Below are 13,944 nucleotides of genomic sequence, written 5' to 3' on the forward strand. Positions count from 1 at the left end.
GAAAGAGCTGCATCAAACACTACAGGGATCTGGAAATCTGCTCTCAATCCTGACTGGCCTTTACTAGTTCCCTCTGCCCCACGAGACAAATAAGAAATTCCCTTGGGCCTTAACAGCATGATGCTGAAAGGTCCCAACAAAATGAGTGTGTAAGAACTTGTGCATTTGTAGCTTTTCACTCTCTGTCACAGGGAATCTGGGAGAGCTGGGGCCTGTTAAGGCAAAAGACATAGTATCCCCAAGGTGAATCTGGGTCTCCAAAATGTTTTCGAATTATTTATAGCACCTGGCGGACATGTATCAAGGCTTGCCAGGGTCCAAAATGATGTGAGTCCAGAACTTGGGGCACGGGCACCATTCCACTGATGGTGGCCTGCCATATTGATCCTGGGGCCCAAAGGGGAAGCTTGGCTTGCTCGCCTCCAGACAGGAAGCATGCTTTGGCACTGCATTCCTCAAGATGCTCCTTGTAACTAGGCTCCAACGTCTCCTTGTGCAAGGGTACAAGTGGGCCAGAGATGGCAGAGAGGTGGAGAAGGAGTCCTCTTCATCCAGCGTGCCCTGCCAAGCTGAACCCAGAACACCTGGGTATTGATGGCATTGGCCATGACCTTGGAATATCTTCCTGTCTGGCCCAGGATATCACACGTGGCCTGAGGGCAGCTGTCCTCAGATGACTCCCCACAGGAGCACCCTGCGTGGGGGTGGTGGGCCCTTTGCCTGACCTTCTGAGCTTGCCTGTTCCTTTCTCCCATCAGCATGGACCGGAAGGAGCCACGGGGCCTCCTCTTCCTTGGCAGGCGTTTTGGTCTTTCTGAACCACGTTGTCCGGTCAGGGAGCTGCCAGAAAATGTGGGTGGAGTTTCCTTTCCAACAGGATGATGCATTTGCTCACTTCTTGGGGCTGGAGTGAGCTGCTTGGTCCCCCAAAAGTTGAGTTCACTTTCCCCCTTTGCTCATTGGCTTCTAGTTCCCCTTGCCAGTACTCCATTTGGAGTGGTGGGTCAATGTTGGAGGAAAGATAATAAAAGCCCATTAGAACCACTGTTTTTCAAAAATGCTTGCTGTGCATGGATACCCTTCAAAGCACCTAACAGCCATTTTCTTTTTAACCCTCACAGCACCCCTGTGCATGAGTAGTACATGTGAGAGGGTCTAAAACCACTTGTCTTCCGCAACGTTATTCAGTAGGCTGTGGCTTTACCTTCTCTCTTTAAGCTTTGCACAACCAAAGAAAATGGGAGTCACCGTCCTCTTGCTCCCCATACCATAGTCTTAGCCATTGGAACCTCACCTGGTACTGTGTGGATCCAACGCTTTGTGAATACAGGAAAAAATTAAACTCATCCACCCGTTAAAGAAAAACTGGCTTTTCTCAAAGGAACTGTTGGGCTGAGTGTATATTGTTCCTCCTCGTTAGAATTTAAAGGCAAAACACCCTTCTCAGAACTCTTCCTGGGAACCAATACAATTGTCTCAGATGTCTGTGTAGTGCAGTGATGGGAATCATTTCCAAACTCAGGAAGCTTGTGGCGAGCAGACAGCTAGAGATAACTAGATAACTAGAGTTGCTAAAGAGACACTGGAGGTAGCCCGGCCTTTAGCTATGAATCACTCAAAGAATTCAGCCTACAGATCCCACAGTCGGAACTGAATCGGGGCTGCTGGAGAGCCGGTGGTGGTCTTGGGGAGCAGGTCTTCGCTGTGGTTCAGAGAGGCATGGGGCAGACACTCCTCCAGGCCAAAGTCCTCCCAGTGTGAGCTCTCTCCTTGACCTAAGGAGAGATTGTTCTCACAAACCTGTTGCCTTCGTGCTACCTTCAAAAGTAGATCAATTTCGCCTCGCTTAAAGAATCATTGCAAATAGTCCCAGGTGCTTGGTGATGCGTTTAGAGCTTTCTAGGCCCCCGAGGTTTTATAGAGTGTGAGCCCTGGTGGGCAAGGTTGGGGGTCTGTCTTTCCCGGACGCTGCTTGTAACAGATTTGGTGCGCAGAATCAGCAATAAACGGCATACACAAGACACGTGTGATACTGTGGGCGCCTTGGCTAGGGGATCTCACTGTTGATGCTACGCTTGTCACACGAATGCAAGGCTGACCTGGACGGCCCCCCACAGAGACCAATTCCAGGCTGGGAAAGGTCTTTGGAAAGTGAGTGGGGACCACAATGATGTCTATAGGTCACTGTGGCCAGAAGGGGCCTTAAGAATAGGTTCAACCCATTTTATAGATGAAGAAGGTAAGATTGGGACAGGAAATGTCCCAATCGTATTTCCCCTAGTCACCTAGGGAACTAGTGGCTGAGCTTGCAAGACAACCAGGCTTCCAGACTCCCAGGCTGGAGTTTCTTCTATGTCTCAGAAAGACAGTGAGGTTCACTCAGCGTTCATTAAAGTGCCTGCATGTGCGCGTGCACACACACGCACACACACACACACACACACACACACTCTTCACTTTGTTCTGAAGCCCCTGGATGAACACCTTCAGGGCTGTTCACTCTCTCCTCAAGCAACTGCTTTCATCCTTGGATATCCCAGTGGTTAAAGCTTCTCTCTCCATATTGGGCCAAAATTCACCTTCCTATATCATTTCCCCCTTTTAACTCAGAAAGCATTTACAAACTTAAATAAGCATTAAATAAAGAAACAAACACAAAAGGACAGCAAACCCACAACCCTCTTAGAATTTCTCCTGGCACTGAGAGCCCACGGGTGCGTGTGGCCGGCTGCCCAGCTGCGGTCAGTCTGACCTTGCACTGGAGGGGATGTGAATGTGGAGCCCTCAGCCCAGAGCAGCTTACCAGAAACTTTCTAGGGCCTAATGTCTGCCCTTAGGGTCCTAAAGTTGCCAAGACCATAACCTTAGCTGGATTTTGGCCCCAACCTGGATCCGTCCATGGGAACAGTTCAGGGTCATTTTGTAATCTGCAGAGGCCTTGCCTAGATTCTCTTCTGCTGTCCTGTGACCCTGGTGACATTCCGGGAACGCTCAGGCCACGTGAGGGGAGGAACCACTGCCTGGAACTTTGATCAGCAGCAGGACTGCTGGGTTCAGGCTGACCACTGACCACACCAGAAGTCCTTCTGCTCCTGAGGAACAGCCAGGGCAGCTGGTCCCCAACCGTGAGCCCCTCGCGGTAGGTTTCCTGGGGTCACTACAGGGCTCTGGGGTCTGTGGGGACGTGGGAGGAATCTGGCCTGGAATCCCAGCTTGGGGGCAGGAGATGGGCTGGCCACTCGTCCCAGGTTTCAGAGCACGTCCCCAACTCCATGTAGGCTGCACCTTCTGTGTCCCCTTGCCCGGGCAGGAGAAGCCCCTGAGGTACTCAGCCAGGGTGGTGCTGGGCTGGGGCTGGAGGCAGGTCACGGTGTGGGATTCTGAGATGAAGGTGACCCAGTCCCTGGGCACAGACAACTCCTAGTGGATGGTGGGGATAAAGCAGTGTGACCATATGTGTAGGTTTTCCTGGTCCCACCCTTGCTTATGCCTGTCATCCTGGCATAATTATCAAGAGCTCTCCTTTTATTCTCAGAAGTGTCCTGGTTTCGATGATAAAGTAGGAATAAAACATGTATGTGGCTACGTTTTAGCAAACATTTATTATTTGCCAGGCACTGCATTAAGTCCTTTATTATTTACCATCTCATTTAGCATATTTATCATCCAATTGAGTGCTAATTTTAACACTAAGGGATGGGGTAATACCCAGGTATTGGGAAACTGAGGCTTAGGGAGTGACTTGCCCAATCCCACACAGCTAGTAGGTAGCCGGGACAGAATTGAAACCCAGGGTACAGCAATGACAGAGCCCTAATCCATGAAGCAGGATGAAGAATAAGACCCTGGATACAGGCTCACGAGAGCCACAAATACATCCTGTTCAATTCGGCACCCAGGGCCCGAGCACCTCTCTGGCTCAGCCCTGGGCCAGGTGCTGGGGTGCACGGCCAGGTAAGAGATGCCGCGGTCACGGGACCGCCACCTCCCAGGGGCTCCTAGTCAGGTGGCGCAACTGACTAGAAGGCAGAGCAGAAGGACCCACATGTTCAACAGAAGACAAGTCCCTGCAGGGTCCAAAAGAGGCGCAGTCCAGAAAGGCTTCCCAGGGGACGTGTGACGTGCTGGCCTGGAGGGTAGGGAGACTGGGGACAGGTAGCAACAGGGAAAGGTCAGCAAGGGCATTCAAGTGGAGGGGGCTGCCTAAGAGAGGGCTAGAGGTGGGGCCCATGGGGAGCATTTGGAGAAAGGACAGTGCCCGCTTCACAACCTCCTATTTCAGAATGTTAGTTCCCTTCAGGAAGCTATGACAGTGGATGAAGTTTCCTTGAGCCTCTGCAGTGTAATTGCAAGGAAGGAAAGGAGTCAAGGAAGCCCCTGTTAGGTCCGTGGAACTGTGCTGTTTTAATTGTTTAAAAATTGTTTTAATTGTTTAATTTTTTTGGCTGTGCTGTGCAGCATGCGGGATCTTAGTTCCCTGACCAGGGATCGAACCTGTGCCCACTGGACTGCCCGGGAATTCCCTACATTATTTTTATAATAACTTTCAACCTTATTACAACAGTGACACCTATTTATTATTTTTAAAAGTTGAAAATACGTTATTAAGCCAAAGGAAAAAATTAAAATCACCGCAATTAATTCTGTTCTTCAGAGATAACCACTGCAAATATTCTGTGTACCGTCTGGAGCTCTCTAGGGGACCATCAAAGTCACTTCAGTGACATAAACTCAGGTGTGGGTTGAAAGGAGCTTATTACGAATAACAAAAGACGTTCCTCTTATCACTCAGGATATTCCAAGGGTTTTTGGAGCTCTGTGCCAGGAACCAGGAAGACCAAATATAAATTTATTATATCAGAGTATCATAAACCCATGGCCAGTTGTTTCATTTAATTGCCACGATGACCCTAATGTGCGGTAATGCGGGTGTTATTATCATTATCATGATTATCATGATTGTTCTCAATCTACAAATGCGGAAACTGGGACTCTGAGGGATTACTTCACTGCTTGGGACACCCTGGGCAGCAGGGAGGGTGGGGAGGGCGGGCTGGCTGGGAAGGGAGCCAGCGCAGGTCCCACTGCCTCAGCCACTTGGCTTACTTCCCTGATTGAGAGGAAAGGAGACCGGGGTCCTGGAGACTTGGGTGAGGCAGTCAGGGGCTCCAGATAAGCCTTGGAAGCCCCTCTTCCTGCTCGCAGATGTACTAGAGCCCGAGGGGCAAAATCCAGCCACGTTGGTGAGACAGATCCTGACGTGGATACCCCAGGTCCAGGGACAAGTCCCCTGGGGGTGTCGGGCCGGGCTCTGGGCTCCCATCACCCTCTGGAAGGAGTGAGGGTTGGCTCTGCGGTGGATGACAGATGGGCTTGTGGTACACACACAAATGTGCCAATCCAAAAGTAATCTGAGAAGAGGAAAGAGTCCATTCGCAGCCAGTCACCCCTCCCCCCCTCCTCCGCAAAAAGCCAGGCTTCCTCGGCTTGCTGAAGGCATGGAACATTTTTGTGGGCATTTGCTTGTCTCTGCGCAAATGCAGAGGTGGTTTCTTAGATGACGAGTTGGAATCTTCTGGCTGCCGCCCCACTGTCCCCTCTGCTGCCGTCCTCCACGGTACCTAGGCGGGGATGCTCCCGGTCTCCAGAGCCTGTGGAGACCTGCTCTTGAGGGTGGCTCGGGGAAGAGGCCCAAGTCCAGGGCATCCTGGTCACATCAGAATCTGAGCTCCACTAAACCAAGGACAAAACAATGACCCGTTTCCCTTGGCCAGAAGAGCCAGAAAGTGCTGTAGCGAGACAGCCGGCTGGCCCGTAAATGAGGTGCTTGGATGAGCTCACCAGTCTTTCCTTAGCTGACTCCTGCGACTGCTTTACCACAGAGCTGGGGCTGGCCTGGGCTGAGAGTGCTCTCTGTGTACACGGCTCTGGGTTTGGAGCCTTCGATGCATTTTCTCATTCACCCTTCGGAACCACCCCTTGAGGAAGGTAGTATTGAACCTTGCTGTTTTGAAGGTGAGGAAATTGAAGCACGGAGAGGTTAAGTAATTCAGCCAAAGCCACACAGCTAGTAAGGGATGGAGACAAGATTTGAACCCAGACTCTCTGACACCACAGCACAAACTCTTAGCCATTCTAGAGTGATGTGAGAGTGAGTCTTGGGCTGGGAGCGGAACATTTGGAAATGATACGTGTTCCATACCCTCACTGTGAGTACCAACTATCACTTCCTTTGCCCCAGTGGACTGGGACAAGAGGGTCTTGCACTGAACTTTAGAGGCCCTGTTCTGGTTCCCCTCCCACCATGACACCCCCAAGGGGTGAGAAGTTTGCATGATCAAAGGGACATGCCCATCTGGAGGCTGTGTCCCCATCTCAAATCCTGATTCAGGTACCCAGGACCCAGGGCTTGTGTGGCATGCCTCCCAAGGTCCATCTTCTCTAGGCTGACCCCGTCACAGAAGTGCGTTCCCTTAGGCTTCTGAGGTGCGGGGACACAGCTGTGCGAGGGATCTCTACTCACAGTACCGGAGAGAGGCCGGTGGGAAGAGAAGGGGACAGGCGGTAGACAAGGTCCCTTGTGTATGTTCACCTTGGGTCCTGAAAATGTGAGCATGGGTCTTCCTGTTCCAGAAGCCTTGTGGTGTTGCTGCAAGCACCTTGCTGACAGCTCAGGCCATCAGGACGGATCCTAGCCCCACACTTCTTAGTCGTGTGCCCTTTGACCCGTTGCTGTAGCTCTGGGTCCCCCAGTTTCCCTGTCCTGGAAACTTCTCGATGTGCTCTGAGGATCAAGATGTGGGTGTGAGAGCTTTGGGAGCTGGCAGGTGGGTCTCGCCCCCTAGCTTAGCCCCCCACACCAGAGAAGCTCCGCCCACCTCTCCCACCAACCACTGCCTGAGCCTAAGCTGATTTCTCTACACTTGATTTTCTGTGCCATGGATGCCACAGTTTTGACTCAAGTCCTGAATTCTCCAGTTACATCCCTTTGTTGGAAAATTCTAAAGTATATTATTTCTTTTTTTTTTTTCTGTATAACTACAATTTTTTTATTATCTATTTTATACATATTAGTGTATATATGTAAGTCCCAATCTCCCAATTCATCCCACCACCACCCCCTGCCCCCGCTTTCCCACCTTGGTGTCCATATATTTGTTCTCTACATCTGTGTCTCAATTTCTGCCTTGCGAACCAGTTCATCTGTACCATTTTTCTAGATTCCACATATATGCGTTAATATACGATATTTGTTTTCCTCTTTCTGACTTACTTCACTCTGTATGACAGTCTCTAGGTCCATCCACGTCTCTACAAATGACCCAATTTCATTCCTTTTTATGGCTGAGTAGTATTCCATTGTATATACGTACCACATCTTCTTTATCCATTCGTCTGTTGATGGGCACTTAGGTTGCTTCCATGACCTGGCTATTGTAAATAGTGCTGCAGTGAACATTGGGGTGCATGTGTCTTTTTGAATTATGGTTTTCTCTGTGTATATGCTGGTCATATGGTAGTTCTACTTTTAGTTTGTTTTGGTTTTTTGCGGTACGTGGGCCTCTCACTGTTGTGGCCTCTCCCGTTGCGGAGCACAGGCTCTGGATGCACAGGCTCAGCAGCCATGGCTCACAGGCTCAGCCGCTCCGCGGCACGTGGGATCTTCCCGGACCAGGGCACGAACCCATGTCCCCTGCATCGGCAGGCGGACTCTCAACCACTGTGCCACCAGGGAAGCCCTACTTTTAGTTTTTTAAGGAACCTCCATACTGTTCTCCATAGTGGCTGTATCAATTTATATTCCCACCAACAGTGCAAGAAGGTTTCCTTTTCTCCACACCCTCTCCAGCATTTGTTGTTTGTAGATTTTCTGATGATGCCCATTCTAACTGGTGTGAGGTGATACTAATGGTAGTTTTGATTAGCATTTCTCTAATAATTAGTGATGTTGAGCAGCTTTTCATGTGCTGCTTGGCCATCTGTATGTCTTCTTTGGATAAATGTTTATTTAGGTCTTCTGCCCATTTTTTGATTAGGTTGTTTTTTTACTATTGAGCTGCATGAGCTGTTTATATATTTTGGAGATTAATCCTTTGTCCGTTGATTCATTTGCAAATATTTTCTTCCATTCTGAGGGTTGTCTTTTTGTCTTGTTTATAGTTTCCTTTGCTGTGCAAAAGCTTTTAAGTTTCATTAGGTCCCATTTGTTTATTTTTCTTTTTCTGTCCATTACTCTAGGAGGTGGGTCAAAGAAGATCTTGCTGTGATTTATGTCAAAGAGTGTTCTTCCTATGTTTTCCGCCAAGAGTTTTATAGTGTCTGGTCTTACATTTAGGTCTTTAATCCATTTTGAGTTTATTTTTGTGTGTGGTGTTAGGGAGTGTTTTAATTTCATTCATTTACATGTAGCTGCCCAGTTTTCCCAGCACCACTTATTGAAGAGACTGTCTTTTCTCCATTGTATATCCTTGCCTCCTGTGTCATAGATTAGTTGACCGTAGGTGTGTGGGTTTATCTCTGGGCTTTCTGTCCTGTTCCATTGATCTATATTTCTGTTTTTGTGCCAGTACCATATTGTTTTGATTACTGTAGCTTTGTAGTATAGTCTGCAGTCAGGGAGTCTGATTCCTCCAGCTCCATTTTTTTCCCTAAGATTGCTTTGGCTATTCGGGGTCTTTTGTGTGTCCATGCAAATTTTAAGATTTTTGTTCTAGTTCTGTAAAAACTGCCATTGGTAATATGATAGGGATTGCATTGAATCTGTAGACTGCTTCTAAATCATATTATTTCCAAGTGACATTGGATTAGAAGTTAGAGGTACAGCAGGGGCGGGTGAGGCACAGTGTCCCTATGAGGCTTTTCCTTTCGCCTGCCCCTCTTGCTTTGGTCCCAGCTCTCCCAGCAGGAGTGATCAAGGAAACCAGGAGATCTGGGTTCTAACCCAGGCCCCACTGCAGACACCTGGGGGCCTGGCCTCACCCTCTCAATGAGGCTGGCCAGATGGTCCCTAGGGTCCTCATGTCCCTTCTAGTGGGATTTCTTCTGGAAACTGCCTTTGAGAACCAAGGACCAAAGGGGTTAGCAGGAAGGGGACTGGCATGTTGATAATATTATGGCGCTTTACAAATAGGAGTTGCTCCTCTCTTACTCTAGGTGGGGGAAGGAGGAGGGAGGGCTCAAGGCCGTGCTCACGCCTGGCTACGGTCATTCACTCCGGGCTGGAATCATTCCAGGGAAGGGCAGCTCTGCCTCTCAAGCTGCTCATCTCAGCCAACGGTTCAGTTCAACAGACCCTATCATGAATCAACACGAGCGTAGAGAGGACCACACCCACCTTCTCGCAGAAAGGACAGCTGTGAGAACCCGTCATCTGGAGGACGATGCCAGGTGCTAAGATAGAGAAACATATCAGGAGTCAGAGAAGGCTTCTGTCAGGATGACCAGGGGTTTCGTGTAGGAGCCTAGGGACAGCCCAGGTAGCAGGTATGGGTGGGACCATGGCTACGTCATCCTTCTTCAGCCAGGCTCTCTTCTTCTTATCTGTATTCTGCGCATGCAATCTCAAGAGAATAAAGTCTCACGCTAAAGCTGAACTCTGTAATGCTGGTCTATGGGATGGCAGGACCAGGAGGCTTGTCCTTTGCCCTAGTGTGTCCTGAGTGGCAGCAAGACCCTCACTGTTAGAGACCTTCCCAACCATGGTGTTTAATCCACCTCCTGTGGCTTACCTATGTGGCCATCAGAGGAGCCTCAAGGGAGCGGCAGCGCTTTTTCAGGGAGAAATTGTTCCTTCTGTATTGATTAGGCAGAAAAATTCCTGGAAAAACTGAGAGTTATTGAGCGTCTGAATGGGAAGAGGGTACAGGGGGCTTTTTGTAAGCACCGTGCTTGCATGTGGAGCCTTTTGGCTGAAGCTGAATCTTGCGATGGAGGAAGCAGCCAGCAGAGGGCAGCAGAGAGGCAGGGTGCAGAAAGGGTGCTTGGGGCCAAGATTCCCCAACAGGGAGCCAGCTGAGTTCTTGCTGAGGACAGGTAAATTGAGAAAAATTACGATTATATTGCATGAGAATTTTCCCTTTCTTTCTGACTTTCCTTCTTTCTGTCTGTCTTCTTTCTTTCTTTAAAGCTAAATATATTCTAGCTAAAGGGCATTTTGTTCTTCCTACTTCTTTCATGTTCAAATAATCTTTTCTGTAATGACGGTGGTTTGCAACCTTTAACAATGGTTAACATAGCTTATTGATTGCTCACACTATGTCAGACGCTGTTCTAAGAATTTTACCTCTATTTACTCATTTAATCCTGCAATTACCCCAACAAGGTTAGCACTAATATTATCGTCATTTTACAGATAAGAAAATTGAAGCACAGCCCAAGGTCACATAGCGAGAACGTGATGGAGCTGGTATTCCAACTCATGGAACTCGAACCACTAGAAGCCATGTAAATGATGACGTGGGTGGGAGCAGTAGAGGTGTGGGGGGTACAGACCCCCTAATGGGACAATTAAGACCCCGTTGATCTCGTTATGTGGGAATGTGAACCCAATGTCCCTAAATCATCCTGAAGTCTGGAAACATTTAATGTGCTATTTCTCAGTTTCTACATGCCGGCTAGTGGTTCAGACATAAAAAAGACTGCGTGGTAAGTAAAATGTGCTTGTCAGCTGTGTCACCAATTCGTGACCTGTGGTAGATGCTGGCATTAAAAAAATTTAATATTTAGTGAACTAAAAACTTGGTCCCCTTCCCTTATTTAAAACAAAAACCTACAGGTCTGTGGAATCCCCTCATCTGGGACCCACCTGTCCACACAGTGTTGGAAAGTTCCGTGGGCTCCAGGCTGGTGATAGGGGTGGCGGGCAGGAGGGGAGCGTTTTGGTAGCACCACTGAAGAGAAGGCGGACTCATTCCAAGATAAGAGCCCGTCTTGTCCCTGTGTCTGCTCTCAGCCTCAGCGGTGCAAAGAGCTGAGGGTAAGATCTCCTCATAATTAGGCTCTGCAATGTGCTGAGATTCGAAAACTCAGGAAGAGTTACGGTTAAAAGACTTTCCAACTCAGGAATAATCTGCCCATACTTTACATATCATCTTAAAAATTCCACAGTACCCATGGTCTCCTTTTATACCCCTGTTCCATGCCTTTTGGTCTCGGTCCCACCTCTTTCTCCAATCTGGAAACAACACGTCAGGTCCACGAGACCAGGGTCTTGGTCCTGCCACTAACCTGCAGGGTGGGACTGTGGACTGGCCACGAGACACCCTTGCTGTCAGAAGGTTAGAACTCTGGTCCTATTGACCTTGCAAGGCTGCTGTGAGGTGGTATGAAAACAACTATTAGAAACATAAACTAGCTTCCCATCTCCTGGCTCTCTGACCAGTGTGCTGGTCACCGGGCTGCCTGCCCTTGACGAAGGTGCCACTTCTGTTTTCGCTTCCCACTCAGATCTAGGAGATGCTGCCCAGAGCCTGGCTGCGCTGGGCCTGCCTCTTGCTCCTGGCCACGCCTACCCAGCCCTGCCCCAAGGGGTGTGACTGCTTCATCCGGGAGGTCTTTTGCTCCGACGAGGAGTTGGCCGCCATCCCGCTGGACATCCCGCCACACGCCACAGACATCATCTTCGTGGAGACCTCATTCACCGTGGTGGGAGCCAGGACCTTCAGTGGCAGCCCCAACCTGACCAAGGTGGTCTTCCTCAACACCCAGGTGTGCCACTTCGGGCCGGATGCCTTCGGGGGGCTGCCGGGGCTCCAGGACCTGGAGATCACTGGCGGTGCCTTCTCCAACCTCAGCACTGACATCTTCTCCAACCTGACCTCGCTGGGCAAGTTCACCCTCAACTTCAACATGCTGGAGGCTCTGCCCGAGGGCCTCTTCCAGCACATGGATGTCCTGGAGTCCCTCCAGCTGCAGGGCAATCGGCTCCAGACGCTGCCCGGGAGGCTCTTCCAGCCTCTGAGACGTCTGAAGACCCTCAACCTTGCTCAGAACCTCCTGGCCCAGCTGCCCGAGGAACTGTTCGCCCCCCTCTGCAGCCTGCAGACCCTGAGGCTGAGCAACAACGCACTGGCCGGCCTGCCCCAAGGGCTGTTCAGCCACCTGGGCGGCCTGCGGGAACTCTTCCTGGACGGCAACTCCATCTCCGAGCTGCCCGCGCAGGCGTTCGCGGGGCTGTCCCGCCTGGAGAAGCTGTGGCTGCAGCGCAACACCATCAGCCACCTGCCCCGGTCCATCTTCTCCTCCCTGGGCAACCTGACCTTCCTGAGCTTGCAGGGCAACGCACTGCGGACGCTGCCCGCCAGCCTCTTCGCCCATTCCCCGGGCCTGGTCAGCCTGTCCCTGTCCCACAACCAGCTGGAGACCATCCCCGAGGGAGCCTTTGCCAACCTGTCCAGCCTCGGGTCCCTCACGCTCTCGCACAACGCCCTCACCCATCTGCCGGCTGGCATCTTCAGGGGCCTTGAGGGGTTGGTCAAGCTCTATCTGGGCAGCAACAACCTGACGGCCCTGCACCCAGCCCTCTTCCAGAACCTGTCCATGCTTGAGGTGCTCAGCCTTTCCAGGAACCTCCTGACCACGCTCCCCCAGGGCATCTTTGACACCAATTACAACCTGTTCAACCTGGCCCTGCACGGCAACCCCTGGCAGTGCGACTGCCACCTGGCCTATCTCTTCGGGTGGCTGTACCAGCATAGCGACCGGCTCTTCAACAGCCAGACCTACTGTGCCGGCCCCGCCTACCTGAAGGGTCAGGTGGTGCCCGCCCTGAGGGAGGAGCAGCTGGTGTGCCCGGTCACCCGGGACCACCTGGGCTTCCAGGCCCCGGGGCCGGAGGACAGGGAGCCAGGGGGCGGCTGGGACCTGGCCATGGAGGAGAAGGCGACCTGGGGCCGGTGCCTCTACAGCAACCCCGAGGGCACCGTGGTGCTGGCTTGTGACGAGGCCCGGTGTCGCTGGCTGAACGTCCAGCTGTCTCCCAGGCAGGGCTCGGCCTCCCCGGGACTGCCGTTCAATGGCAGTCAGGAGTGGGACTTGAAGTCCAGCTGTGGCTCTGCGAGGGTCACTGTGTCGATCGAGGCTCTGGCAGGGGAGCCCTAGGTGCAGAGCAGGTGGGCTGGGAGCCTGGGCAGACAGCCTCCGGGCCCAGCCAGGCAAGAGCCGGCGAGGGGAGCTGAAGCTTTGGTTCTTCAGATGCAAGGGATGGGGCTGCATCTCCCCGGGTGGAGTGGGTGGGGAGCTCGCCCCCCGAGTCTCCGCCGCCCCTTCCTCCTTCATCCCCCCAGTCTCTGAGTCTGAGACCTAACGGGGCCTTCCTCAAGCTTTGCAAAGCATCCGTTAAATCTGCATCGTGGTCCGGAGAATAAACTGCTGGCGTCGCCCTGGTGTTTTTCTGTTATTGAACACCCACCCTAATCTCATCCCCACCCTGAGATACCCTCTTACCCCTGCTCCATTTCCGCAAAGTGGAGGCCACCCGCTCTTGACATCCAGTTCAAAGCCAATGTCTGTTTCTATTTCTCTGCCTGGAACTGTGGTTTTAATTGATAAAGACAAATAGGGGAGAGGATAAAAGCAGAGGTGACCAGAAAGATGAGGGGCGGGGCTCTGACTCCACATCCAGGGGACTCATGCCGTTCCTGCCCCCCTCCAGCGCTTCCAGGAGAAGTCAGGTGACAGGGGCTCTGGAGGGGAAACGCTTTGCCTGCTCAGCCGATGGGATGGCTGCTCCCTGAGGGGAGGGGGGGGGAGGGAGCTGGGTGGCTGGGACCGACGCCCTGCAGTTTTAAGTGTCGGCCTCTGTGGGCTGCTCACTCACTGAAATGGTCCTCTCTTGGTTCTGGGGACACCGTCCTCTTACCCAAGCCCAGCTGCTCTCCCCGTTTTACTCAGTCACCTCTTGCACGCTGGTCTCCTCGGGGCTGGCTGTCATTCAGGATCCCTGGG

At 51.5% G+C, this 13,944-nt stretch overlaps 1 protein-coding gene across 4 annotated transcripts; it reads left to right on the forward strand.

Annotated features, from left to right (window-relative positions):
* The first annotated feature begins 3,029 nt into the window (after positions 1-3,029).
* On the forward strand, positions 3,030-13,505 carry CPN2 (carboxypeptidase N subunit 2). 4 transcript variants are annotated; one of them, XM_060010926.1, is made up of 3 exons: positions 3,034-3,139; positions 10,352-10,443; positions 11,446-13,505. In XM_060010926.1, the coding sequence occupies exon 3, from the start codon at positions 11,455-11,457 to the stop codon at positions 13,096-13,098; it is 1,644 nt and encodes a 547-aa protein (XP_059866909.1). In that variant the 5' UTR covers positions 3,034-3,139; positions 10,352-10,443; positions 11,446-11,454; the 3' UTR covers positions 13,099-13,505. The 4 variants fall into 4 exon arrangements, with proteins under 4 accessions (XP_059866906.1, XP_059866909.1, XP_059866908.1 ...); XM_060010923.1 differs by lacking the exon at positions 10,352-10,443 and having other exon boundaries at positions 3,030-3,139; positions 11,446-13,504; XM_060010925.1 differs by lacking the exon at positions 3,034-3,139 and adding an exon at positions 3,146-3,954 and having other exon boundaries at positions 10,352-13,505.
* The last annotated feature ends 439 nt before the right edge of the window (positions 13,506-13,944 follow it).

The sequence above is a fragment of the Delphinus delphis genome, chromosome 4 (assembly GCF_949987515.2).
Source record: "Delphinus delphis chromosome 4, mDelDel1.2, whole genome shotgun sequence".
In the NCBI taxonomy this organism is placed as follows: domain Eukaryota; kingdom Metazoa; phylum Chordata; class Mammalia; order Artiodactyla; family Delphinidae; genus Delphinus; species Delphinus delphis.

What these genes read in the sequence shown, in the direction of transcription:
- CPN2 (XM_060010923.1), top strand. Translation starts at nt 11,455, where the DNA reads ATGCTGCCCAGAGCCTGGCTGCGCTGGGCCTGCCTCTTGCTCCTGGCC.